Genomic DNA, 13,542 nt, shown 5'->3' on the forward strand with positions numbered 1-13,542 from the left:
GGGCATTATAACAATTTAGGGGCAGCAGGGGGGTTAAGCATTTAGAGCAGTCAAAAGAAAAAAACCTGGGTTCAATTCCCTCTTCCTGCTGCAGTTCCCCTGCTCTACATACTTACCCTGAATTGCTCCAGTAAAAATTAACTAGCCGTGAAAGTGGGTAAATCACGGTAAGTAGCTCAGTATAAACCTCACGCTGCTGATTTGTAGAAGTGCATCAGCTACATAAATAAATGTAACAAGGCTTCAGCATGCAACCTTTGGTTTGTGTAGTGCCAAGTTAAATAAATGATGTATGTCACTCTGACTAATAAACATTACTATTATTCCTTAGTGGGAAACGCACTTAACATGAATGCAGCCTTAATTAATTATTATTATTTTTTTTATAAACACGTGAACATTGTATGATTCAGGGGGCTACAAGTCTAAGGAGGGCAGCGAAAGCCTTCCTGTGGCGTCCCGCGGTGAAACACTGGGCAGCCAAGCGTGATGCCAGGGACGCAAACATAAGAATATGGCCCGACAAGCTACGCCATCGGATTAAAATGGTTTGCAGCACGCCGAGGCGGCCCGGGGAGGGGGCGGAAACGGGGGCAAAGCAGCCACAGCTGGGGCTGATTTCACTCCCGTTTCTTCCCCGGTGCCCAGCAGTAGAGAGACGAGATCGAGGAGGAGAACGAGACAGAGACGAACCTGATCCCAGAGATGACGCTCCCAGCCCCCATGACCCGCACGAAACCTCATCCTACCTGTTCCTTGGTCCCCCTTTTCCATCCCCTTCCTTCTCCCCACTCTAAGGGCAAATAAAAGCCCTCATCAATGGGCAACTGCACCTCTTGTCTCCCGCCTCATCTCTTACACGGTTTTAGCTCCTGCAAAGTACATCTGGCAAAGACAGGACAATAAATATGGAAAGCATGTAGCATAGTCGTTAGACCGTCTGCCTTGCGATCAAGATGTAGGTTCGAATCTCGCTCCTGCTGTAGTACCCTTTATCAAAGCACTTACCCTGAACTGGTCCAGTAAAAATAACTGCACTGTAGAAATCACTATAAAGTACCTTATTATAGTAAAGTTAAACTGACACAAAATTTTAAATGATCAATACATATATGGTGTTGCTGATCAGTGTATGCAACAGTGAGCTGTGGTGCTTGCTTACGGGCCAAAATGCGCCCCAGGTGTAGCCACACTTGCGGAACAAAATTAACCGTGAAGGTGGCGGGGGGGGGGGGGGGGGGGGGGCTGGGCCGCGAGATCGCGAGGGTGAGAGAGCGTCTTCCCCTGGTGCCGATGGCTGTCCTAGGAAAAGGCTCGGTGGATGTCCCATCTGTTCTTCCAGCAGGGGGAGGAAAGCGAGCACGTCTTTGTCACGGAGAACCGGATACGTGGCTCGGCGCCACAGACCGGAGGACACACACGACACCTTGCCTTTGTGAGACCTACCCTACATGGCAACTGTCATACAGAGCGACACAATGCACACACATACTGTACGTTTTGATGACCGCCTTCACTTAGCTTGCACACAAACACACACGCACACACACATTCTGAAACTGCTTATCCCAAGCAGGGTCGCGGTGAGTCGGAGTCTAACCCGGCAACACAGGGCTCAAGGCTGGAGGGGGATGGGACACGCCCAGGATGGGACGCCAGTCCATCGCAAGGCACCCCAAGAGGGACTTGAACCCCAGACCCACCAGAGAGCAGGCACAGGCCAAACCCGCTGTGCCACCGCACCTCCCAACCCCTCACTTAGCTGTCACTTTTAAATATTATTTTATGCAACTGTATAGCATTTACAGCCACCACTGTGATGGAGACTGCATGGACAAATGTGTCAACAAGTTGGTATTTTCTCAGCTCAATTAGAGAAGAACTTCTCTGGCAACCCTACAATCACTTGAACAAAGGTGTCAGCAAAATAAATACACATACACACATAAATAAAATAAAATAAAATAAAATAAAATAAAATAAATAAATACTTTTGACCGCTTGGTGATCCCACTCACAAGGGTTCCAAAAAGAAAAGTCCTCAGTTTCTTGGTTTTGGCTTTGAAGTGCCTTGTGACTGAGCTTCTTCTTTCCCTCAGTTAGATTAATTTACAGTTACATTCAATTTATATTTATTTAGCAGATGCTTTTCTCCAAAGCGACTTCCAATGAACTCTATGTAGTGTTATGAGCCCGCACACCTTATTCACCGTGGTGACTTACACTGCTAGATACACTACTTACAATGGGTCACTCATCCATACATCAGTGGAACACACTATCTGTCACTCACACAGCAAGGTAGGTGAATGTGAACCTGAACAGCATGTCTCTCTCATAACTGCTGAATCCCTTTCAGAATGCAAGGTCCCAAACTCCATCTCTTTCAGAGCCATTTCTCTCTTGATCTCCTAACAGATAGATACATTTTCATAAATTTGCATCACACGATCCGTCACAGTAATCTTTGCATTTCCTCCATTCTATATGCTACTACTCATGCAATGTGTGCCGGAAAAACTGGTGGCATCGGAAAAACTAACTGTGCTATGACAATCGTGTGTCTGTATCTGAAGCTCTTTGTTGCAATGCTCGTTTACGCTGAATTACATTTTGCTTTGGAGAAAAGCATCTGCCAAATTAATACAAATAAATGTATTATTATCTATAATAATAATCATTATCATACTAGTAATATCAAAACCGATAATAAGTACATCTACATTTATTTATTTAGCAGATGCTTTTCTCCAAAGCTACATCCGATGAACTCTGTGTAGTGTTGTCAGCCCACACACCTTATTCACCAAGGTGACTTACACTGCTAGATACACTACTTACAATGGGTCACTTACCAATGCATCAAGTAAAATACTAACGAACAAACAAAAATAATAATAGCTCATTTACAGTTACAAAGTGAGATCCCAGGGTTAAATCTAACACAGCGGACCTGGAACCTAATGGCACAACTGCTATCTCACAAATGAGGGACTTGCGTCAGTATTTACTGAAGGCTGCACCCGGAGATCAGGCGGACAGACCAGGGCAACAAATGCTGACAAGGTTTCCGTGGAAACCGCACCTGATGCCACCACAAAAGCGCGGCCCTGGAAAGCTTCTCTTCTCCAGTTGCAGTTAAGCAAGCCTGGAGTCGAGCGGCAGATGCTCGACTCAGGCGTGACCTGCGGAACAGGTGCGAGTGCGGGGGCAAAGGGGCGGGCCTTTCCGAGTCATTCGGCAGGGTGTGGCTTAATGACGCCTGCTTTCCGGAGTCATGAACATTTCGCTTTCACACCAGTTTGGCAACAATACCTTGACAGAACCCCTAGCCTACTTTCCTACATCAGCAAATTCCTTTAAGACTGCGGTTTCTCAACGCTAAGCAGTCGTGCTCAAACCCCATAAGAGATCATGCAGGTATCTTTGGCATTTTAAAAACATTTCAATGTTGGAAGATTGGAAGTTTATACTAGAATCAAGCTCGATCATGAAGCTCAATCCAGAAATACTATCTAACTTGCTTCCAAGTAACATCTTAGGAAGAATCTTCTTAATAGTACATGAGCACTACTGTTAAATACTGTAACCTTTTGCGCTTGAGCTGTATTTACCCATATCTGTACGCATTAGTATTTTCTTGGTATAAGAAGCGCATGCTTAATAAAAGACATAAACAATAAGAGAACAGCATCTATCAGATTTTACCAACAAAAAAAAGATCATACTCGTGTTCAAAGAAATGACACAATGGCCAGAAATAATGTTACACAAATACTGAACAAATATATTATTCTGGTAAAATCCAAGATTATTTAGCATAAACAAATTACTCATTCATGTGAGGCCAACACAAAAACATAAGAAAACACATCAAATAGCCACTCGACCACATACTGAAACTACTGCACTGTACACAGGACAAAATCAAAACAAATCAGTTCAACCAACCATATGGAAGAGGCAACCTTAAAGGTCCTCTCATAGTTTATATTTCTATTCCTGGTAGCTTGTTCCTCTTCCAAAGACCCAGAAGCTTGACATCCCAGAGATCCCTCACTAGGCTGTGCTAAAGGAGAGACACCCCTGTTTGCCTAATGCGAAAAGACAGCTCTTATTTTGGACCGAGCATCCTGCCGTCATCCCCCAGGTGTGAGCGGAGCCCGCTGACTGCTGCTGGCTGGCAGCGTTCGGTCATGTGGTCGTGCTGAAGGGCAGTGCTCTAACGTCCTACACGCTGATCTTCCCGCTGTGCAAGGGTGCTGCCCCCCAGCTTACTGCTCTGTGCTTAGTGCTGGTGCCATTGAAAGCCTCAATTACCCTTAAATTACACTGAAAGGAAAATCTATATTTAGCACCTGGGCTGCTTGGATGTAGGTTCGAATCCCACTCAGTCAGCGTGGGGTTTGTACGTTCTCCTTGTGTTCACACGGGTTTCCTCCCACAGTCCAAAGACATGCGGTTCGGTGACTCTACCCCAAGTGTGTGTACGTACGAGTGGGTGAATATGCGTGACTGCTCTGTAATGAACGGGCATCACATCCAGGGTGTACTCAACTTAGCCTGGTGCCCAATACTCCGGACCACCGTGACCCCGATTTGAGCAAGTGGTTAAGGATAGCGAGAAAAACTGTGTTGCCAGGGGTATACATTTGTACATGTTTTAAGCTATACAGAAAACAGCTTATTGTAACATGAAATATCACACTTATACAAAGTCCATTTTTTATAATGACGCTATGCTAAAAGTTGTAATTTTTAAAAAAAAAAAAAAAAAAAAATGGATGCGAGTGAAAAAAAGAGAGAATCTGAGTGTATAAAAGTGTAAAGGTGTGGGGGAGAAAAGGGGCTTTTAAGAACTTAAAATGTAAATCTGTAACTGAATTTTATTTTTCCATGTCTGCCACAAGTGAGTGGAAGACCGAACAAAATATCGGATACTTAGTTTTACCTGACGAAGCGGCGAGGATGGAGCCTGAGAACACATGATCACCTTTTCAAACAAGAAGGCTAAACCTGAACAAATGCGGATATTGCATGGTGGTGAGAGATGTTTCAGTGACCGGGGCCATATTCTCAGCAAGGCCACTCAGGCTTTCGAGTTACTGACGTCCAGTTGACTCCGACTCCGTTAGTTACAAGGGTCAGCTGGGCTGCCGGAATCACTAAGTAAAGATATTGGCAAAGAAAGAAGACGACCTCTCCAACGGACACTTTTGCATGAAAGCATGGTTTGGGTTGTTGGGTTTTCTTTAACTTGCATTCAGAGACAGTTTTCTAATATTTCAGTTCAATTAAATTCAATTTATTTTTATAGAGCACCATTCTCACACAGTGACAGAAGATGTTGTCTTAACAGGATAGTAACAGGTTTGTATATTACATTCTTTAATCAGGGGACAGCAGATGATAGTGGTTAGAGTTGCTGTCTTCAGACTAAAAAGACCCAGTTTAAATACCACTTTCTGCTGTAGTACCCTTGAGCAAGGTACTTACAGTAAATTCATACATTCAAATATACGCAACTGCATAAATGGGTGAATTACTGTAAGTAGCTTAACATCATAAATTACTTTTGAGAAAAGTGTCAGCTAAATGAACAAATGCTTAATAAAAAGGTTGAGTTCCTTTTGTATCCTGGTAATAACACTGTTCAAGTTCATGTGACTACAGTCCAAAAAAAGAGGCAAAATTTACATGGGCTGCAGATACACATGGCTTGTTTCATTTATTCATAACCTGCACTATAAACGGGCGGCACAGCGAGTAGCTGCTGCCTGTCTCACAGCGCCTGGGTGGTGCGGGAGAATGTGTGTTCGATCCCTGCTCAGTCTGTGTGGAGTTTACATGTTCTCCCCGTGTCTGCATGGGTTTCCTCCAGGTGCTCTGGTTTCCTCCCACACTCCAAAGACATGCTGTTCAGGTTCCCCCATAGTGTGTAAATGATGGAGAGAGTGTGTTCCACTGATGTATGGATGAGTGGCCCATTGTAAGCAGTGTATCTAGAGGTTTAAGTCACCTTGGTGAATAAGGTGTGTGGGCTGGTAACACTTCATAGAGTTTGTTGGAAGTTGCTGTGGAGAAAAGTGTCTGCTAAATAAATGTAAATGTATATCTCATCTCCTATACTGAGAGATGTTACAAAAAAAACAGCTTTCTGTTAACTCAGCCATATCGAAACAAGACTAAAAGTACAGTATTCAAAGCCATGATATGAAGAACAAAGTGGAATTTATAGAGCTGCTGGTACAGAAGCAAGGCTTTCTTCTTTGGAGCTGATGTTGACAGCTTGGGCCTGTGAAACATCTGAATTTGGGTCATGGTAAAGTATGACTTCACAGGGAAAAACACATCAATGTGACTATAATAAGCAACAGCATAAATAAGAAAAATACAGACTTCGACCTTCCAAACTTTTTAGGTGCATCTCAGGAAATACACGATGTGACAGAAAGTGCAGCTGAAGGCAGTGATGAACAGGCCCTCAAAAGACAACCCAAAGTGGTAAGAGCTCATCTGCTTTGTCCCACACACTCATGAGAGCCTGATAAACTACTTATATAACAACTAGAACGTCTGCGTTCTTCATTGGGGCAGATGAATGCCTCCAATGTCTGAAAACGGGACAGCGAAAGTTCAGAGGAAGGAAGATGACGAGCGGATGCTTTGAGACGACTGAAGGATGACTCTGTCTACTGATTATGAAACACGGGCGGCTACGGTCACGCAGATCCACTCATGGCACATCTGAGAGTTTGAGAAAAGAGAGCAATATAAGAAATGACGATGAACGAAAACCTGGATATCCAGCTCATTTACGATCCGCTGGTTCAACACAACCATGGGTAAGAAAGTTCACTTGAGCTCAGGTCTAACATGGCTAAAACAACCAAAGAGAGAGGAGTAACTTGAAAGATGTTTACAAAAAGATGGTGGTCTGAAGGAAAGTTGAAGAGATGGGCGGGTTGGCATCTACGACAAGGAGCGGCAAACAAGCGGGCAGACGGAAATCATCACCAAAAGACAAGATGAGATGAGACAGGGAGACAGTAGAACGGCCTGCGTCTACTAATAGTCACCTGCTTGGAGCAAGGGTCTTAAATCGTGTCCCAGTTTGGCCTTCATCGGCTGCAAGGAACTGTCTGGCTTTTACATTACGCACAAAGCAAAGTTCGAACTGAAATTTAAAGGCCTGTAAATAATGCCAGAAACTGTTTTGTCTTCCAATTTTGATTTCTTTTTTTTTTTTGCAGGCAGCCTGTTGATTACCTTGGTTCAGACAAACATATACCATCCATCCATCCATCCATCCACCCATCCACCCTAGTCCAGTACAGAGTCACAATGGTCCACACCTTATGCTGGAGATATACAGTGTGAGGCAGGGAACACCCTGGACGGGACACCAATCCACTGCAGAGCTCTAAAATGCCCCATCATCATTTTAATACCAGCACTGCGGCTCAGCTCTGCTGTTTCCCTGCATACACAATAAATGCATTTCTCTGTGGCACGTGTGGTACTCCACTCAGAAAGAGCAGAAAATGTTGTCACAGTGAGTACGAAAGCATATGTTCGTGTCAGCAGCTACTTGTATTTATATTAGCTGTGCAAACAACAGTCAAAAGTTTGAGCACACCTGGGCAACCTGGAAACACTTGTATGAGCAGAACTGGACGGAATAGTGAAAGCACAGCAACCTGTAGGTCTTCCTGCATCGCATGGACCTGCTGCAGAAGAGCTGGAAGGATATGGTGGCTTCTCATGTTCTCCTTCATGTCCCAAATTTTATGTTTACACATTACAACTGATGGCAGACACACTTTTTGACAATATGTAGGCTGACTGCTCCCATCCTCAGAGAGGTGGCCCGGAAACAGGGCATGAGTTCACGCTGCCCCTCCCCTCCTCCCCCGCCTTGCACCTATGACGCCAGACAGAGGGATCTGGAACTTGGCCCACGCGCCGTCTTTGCTCAGCGTTATCTCAGCTCTCTTTCGCTCCTCTGCTAACTCTACTCAGCCAATGGCCATCAATGTTAAATGAGTAAACGATCAAGAAAAAAAAAAAAAAAAAAAAAACATCAAAACAAGGGTGTAGTGTGATATAAACCAGTTTGAGGCTATACCACAGCCACATAAAAGTGAGGAAACACATGTGAGCTGGATGCACAGTATATTAGCTAATGTACCTTCATGTTTGTTCATTTCCCTACAATGGACAAGTGTCCCATCCACGGTGTACCCTGCCTCATACCCTATGCCTCCAGGAGAGACACAAGCAGCTATTCAGAATAAACAAATAGATGGATATGCAGTTAATAATGTTATGGTGCAAGTACGATGCTGGACTAGAAAAGGACTGGGTGGTTTAGCTGGACCAGGTCTGAAGGCAGGAGCATCGGAGGTGTTCATCTCCGACAACCAGGCACCATCACGTCAATAACAGTGCAAGAAAAAGATACATTGTGAACAGGAATGCTGTGAAGCTTCATTTTGAGGATCCTGATTGAAAAACGTGTTATTTTTCCCACAAAGAAATGGGTCCAACAGCCAGAGCTACAGCTAAGTCTTTGCCAAAAATTTAGAACTCGGAGCCGGGTGTGAAGCATCCCTAAATAAACAGCACGCAGGCTGCACCTTGTGGGAGTTACTTTAGCAGCTCTGGCACGTTTAATGCCGTTAAATTCAAATTTATAAAAAAAGTACCGCAGAGCTGTTTGCTGCACGAGGCTTCGAAGGGAAGCCCGCATGACCGTGTCCTTACGGCTTGTGGTAGAAACCCGCGCTTGCTGACGAACACCTTCTCCCGACGCCCCGTTGTCGCGCAGCTGCTCTCGGTTCTCAGCTCGCGTGCCGGATCACGGCAAGACGGCGGGACGTTCGGGCCACGTTGCCCGCGAGCTGTCCAGGAAGCGTATTTGAAAGATTCTGACTAAGACTCAACACAACAGGCGTGTAACTGGAACCATCTGCTGTCCCCTGGCCAAACACCAGGCCCTTCCTTATCGGAGCTGATCGATCATCCCAAAAAGCAGGAGGTCAGCTGTGTGCCGGTGCCTCGACAGCACTCTCTGCAGACAAAGACCATTATCGGCACAGAACCCTTCTCCGAGCGTCCTCAAACCACGTGGCAAAATCACAGAGCCGTAACTGATGTCCGATGCTGCAGTCCTAGAAAGGAAACCGAACAAACAAACAGAAAGGCAAGGCCCTTCAGCAAGACTTCATAAGCTCTTTTGAGGGCAAAAGTGAACGCATCATTAGAGCCCTTATAAAACCCGCACTGGCAATGCCTCCTGCTCATCACACACTTCAAATGTGGAGTTTAAACTGAAGAGCGCTGGCGTCCCCTCGCTGTATGCCCAGTATGGAGAACTGCTTGTGGCCCATCTGTGCGCTGAACCAGACGCACCGCACTGGAAGAAAAACCTTAGCAATGAAACCAAGGATGAAAACGGAGACTGATGTCATATCCTCCTAAGGCTAAACATGGCATGTTTCACATTCATTCAGTCATCACCTGTGCAAATTTATAATCAGAGTTATCACAGGACAACATGATTCATACTTGCAAGAGCACACGTAAGACGTGGGTATGAATTTGGAAGGGATTGGTTTTAAATTATCACAATTATTTATACTCATTCATGCATGTGATGCTCTTGTCCAAACCTCCGATGTGAGGATTTTTTACTAAATTACAGACACTCCTCACTTAACGACCTACCTGTTCGACGACCGCGCGGACTTACGGCCAGCTCTCAGACCACTCGGTATTGTACGCTGTACGAGAACTTTGCTCGTGGAAACGGCAGCGCGGCGTCTCGGCGTCAAGCATCTCATCTCGCATCACCCTTTCTCAGTCTCGGTCTCGTTCCCGCAGTCGGTCAGAGTTCGCTACACTATCGTTCGCAATCTCCAAGACTACATATTTCGTTCGTTCGTCGATTGTATTTTTACGTTCTCTAATATGTAAGAGTTATGCAAATTAAAACAAAGTTATCAAGTTGGAGTTTCCTTTAGACCTTTTCTTTATTCAGAATAAGAAAAACAATTACCTGTATTTACAGTATGGAAACCTAAGTAATGTATATTAGAGCTGATTTCCTCTATTCTGTTTATTACAGTATATAGTACACTACTGTATAAACATTTATAAATACATTAAAAATGTTAGAAATGGTGCAAAGGTGACATTAAAACAATATCTAAAGATGGTTGACACAAACCCACTACCAGTACAGTATTCTTGAAATATCGGTAAGGGGCGTCTCCTCGCTTATCGACCAATTCGCTTAACGACCTAGTCGTAGGAACGGAACTCGGTCGTTAAGTGAGGAGTGTCTGTATCAACAATTATTTCCCAATTTATACAGCTGGGTAATCTTTACTGTATAAACGTGGGTTAAACCACTTGCTAAAGGGTACTACAGCGGGACTGGGGATTTGAACCTGGGTCGTGCAAATTTCAAGGTGACAGCTCTAAGCAGGATGCCACGTACCGCTCCCTGAAAAGTGAAATAACACTTGTATAAGCTTTAAAGGACAAAAATGAATAGATCCTTTGGGAGGGGGGGCACCCCAGAAGTATTTTATCGACTCCTCAACTTGCTTGATTTAACTCCTCTGTGATGAGCATCATGGTTTGACGAAGTCCAGGTAACTAAGTGTTCAGGTGGAAGAAAAACAGTGTACATAGTATGGTGCCAAACACGGGTGTCGAGAGGTATACGCTACGTACATGGTCATTGTTTCACAACACGGGATTAGCGTCCACAAGTGCCTGTAGCACTTCTTACACCTTTCCATATCATATTTCATCTGGCATCAGCAGAGCACAAGGTCAGAACAGAATATACAAAAGGCAGCATGATTTATTTCCAGATGACACTTTCCTCAAAAGCAACTTATAATGCCAGGTTTCTATACCGAGTTACTTACTATGATTTACCAATTTACACAACTGGGCAATTTTTACCGTATCCATTCAGGGTAAATCCTGGCTCTAAGCACTAGGCTACCTCAACTGTAGCATTTCCAGCATGAAAGAAGCCTTATTGTGGCCCATGCTGCTCATGAGCAACTTTGTAAAACAGCATTTGTAGAGGTTCCAGATGAGGCTGAGAGCCAAACTAAGACATTAGGTTTAAAACCTATTGCCAAAATATTTCTCAAGTACGTCCACTCTGTGTATACATGCCTTCAATCACGGTAATTCCTCTACTTATTTCACTAGACAAACTGCAAAATCACGACGGGCAACAACTGGAACAAATCAAAGCAGCACTCATTACCTTCACTGGTAAGTCATTTATTTCAGCTTTTAAGGGTTTCATACGGTAACACACTGCATCTTGTAATGCAGAGTGGGGTTTTTTTTTTTTTTTTTCCCCTCCTAAATGCTCAGTATATTTACTTCAGCTGGCTGAAAAAAAGCACACAAACTGAACTCAGAACACAGCGTGCAGAAAATTACTGTCAAATTACGACAAAGAATCAATATGCAGAACGTGTATTCCTGGCCCTGCGGATCGCTGCAGGCGGTTTAAGGCAATTATATTTGCACCGATAAGTACACAAACATAGTGCTCTGTGTATGTCTGTGTGTGTGTGTGTGTGTGTGTGTGTGTGTAGGTGTACATATTTATCTCAGCTACACTCTGTTCTTCGGGTTTTCAGTTAATTTCATTGAACTGTCACAGCAGCTAATCCTCCATGGTTTACTGACAAATCTGAGCCAGGTTTTAAGAAACTTTGCTGTTCTCTTCACTGTGATGCATGAGGGGGTGAAACGACGAACTGAATGCCGTGGTCTCTCCGACACCTGTCGTAACACACACACACACACACACACACACACACACACACACACACACACTTGGAATAAGGTTTGTAATAACACACCCGTTTTTTATTACTGTGCGCTCTTGAGAAATAGCAGTTCAGCAATCACTCTCACACACACACACACACACACACACACACACACACACACACACCCTTGCACATGCTTGAGTTACATTTGAACCTTCCTCATGGCGTTATCAGAATACAGGTGGCGAGATGGTCGAGAACCTGGGCTTCTGGCACAAGAAGATTATAGGTTGGAGTCGCTATAGGACCAATTCTGAACCCCAACAAAAACTACACTAACCCTAAACATCTCCAGTAAAGCAGTATTTTCTAAGACAGGATCTAAATTATCTTTGGCCTTTGAAAGTGTCAAACACAGGGTTCCTTCTGAGTAAAGAAAAGTGAAGAATATTAGGCAGTGTCTGTATGGAATAATGAAGAGCTGCACTTTGCATCTCGATGTGCATGAGAGGCAAGAGGTAGAGTACTGTCACTGTACAACCTGAAGATTCCTGGTTCGAATCCCTGCTTTTGCTTCAGTACCAATGATCAAGGGACTTACCCTGAACAAAAAAAAATACTCAGCAATATAACGTGTTTAAGCTTTGTATCAAAAATACCTTCTGACACCAGCAGGCGGCATAGCGGTTAGGGCTGTTGCTTTGTAACCTGGAGGTTGCTGGTTCAAATCCCACCGCGTGTCACCATTGACCGGTGTGCTTACCGGTGTGAATGACAGCCTGCTGTATGAAAGGGCAAATCGTGCTGAAGTTGATCATCATCATCATGACATGATCATGTTAGGTCTCCTGTGTCACTCACTGCACACAGGTGTCAGAGTCAGAAGGCTAAAAAAACGCTGCGCGAGACCACGACCATAGTGCCTGGTGAGAAGGTGGACCAGTCGGTGAGACCACGCAGAAGATGATGATGATGATGGCCCAAGTGTCAGTGCTGCTGACTGTCACCGCGGAACACACGTACGGTACGGTACTCACTGAGCTGTCCTCCCGGACCCAGTCCAGGCTCCTTGCACGCGGGCGGAGTTCCGCTCTGCCTCTCGAAGTTGCCCGGGTTCGAGAAGTAGTCCCGTAGCCGGGGCAGCTCCCTGCCCGCCTCCAGCAGCTCCGTGTGGAACTCGAGCGCCGTCAGGATGTACTGGTCCCGGAGGAGCTGCGCGGCGATCGCGTCGGCGGGCACGCGGGGTTCCGCGCCGGCCGGTCCCCCCGCAGCAGCCGCAGCCGCAGCCGCAGCCGCAGCCGCAGCGGCTGCAGCCAGGGCGGCGACACTCTCCACACCGGGACTCGTCCTGCTGCTGCCCGACCCCAGCAGCGCCCCTGGCTCCGAGTCCGCTAGCGGGGAAACCGGTCCGATGGGCTGACCCGGCGCGGCGCGGCTCGGACTGTGCGGGCCGTCGGCCCCATCCGGCCTTCGCTCAGCCTCCTCCTCCGAATCGCTCAGATTAAATGGGTTGACGCTGCTCGCCGCCATTTTTACACTAAAGGGTGCCGCGAGCCAGCAACCGAGCTTGCTAATAATATTTTCACGCGGTCTTCCTGGGTTGCTGTATGCCCCCTCGTGATTGGACAGAACGCAAGGCTGTCACTCTACGATCCGCCCTTTGTTTCTTGATTGACGTGCAGAACCGCGTATGAAACAACAAGAAAGATCTGAGGGGCGCGACAAT

General features: G+C 45.5%; 1 protein-coding gene across 6 annotated transcripts in view; it reads right to left on the bottom strand.

Annotated features, from left to right (window-relative positions):
* relch (RAB11 binding and LisH domain, coiled-coil and HEAT repeat containing) overlaps window positions 1-13,484 on the bottom strand; it is a 47,631-nt gene extending 34,147 nt beyond the window's left edge. For 2 of the 6 annotated variants that reach the window (XM_029254719.1, XM_018753977.2), the window contains exon 1: window positions 12,854-13,475. In XM_029254719.1, the coding sequence (XP_029110552.1) occupies window positions 12,854-13,346 (493 nt within the window). In that variant the 5' untranslated portion in view covers window positions 13,347-13,475. Of the gene's footprint in view, window positions 1-12,853 lie in introns of all 6 variants that reach the window. The other 4 variants (XM_029254721.1, XM_029254718.1, XM_029254717.1 and 1 more) reach the window with 3 other exon arrangements.
* Between the last annotated feature and the right edge of the window lie 58 nt (window positions 13,485-13,542).

Source organism: Scleropages formosus, chromosome 9, assembly GCF_900964775.1.
Source record: "Scleropages formosus chromosome 9, fSclFor1.1, whole genome shotgun sequence".
NCBI classification, from domain to species: domain Eukaryota; kingdom Metazoa; phylum Chordata; class Actinopteri; order Osteoglossiformes; family Osteoglossidae; genus Scleropages; species Scleropages formosus.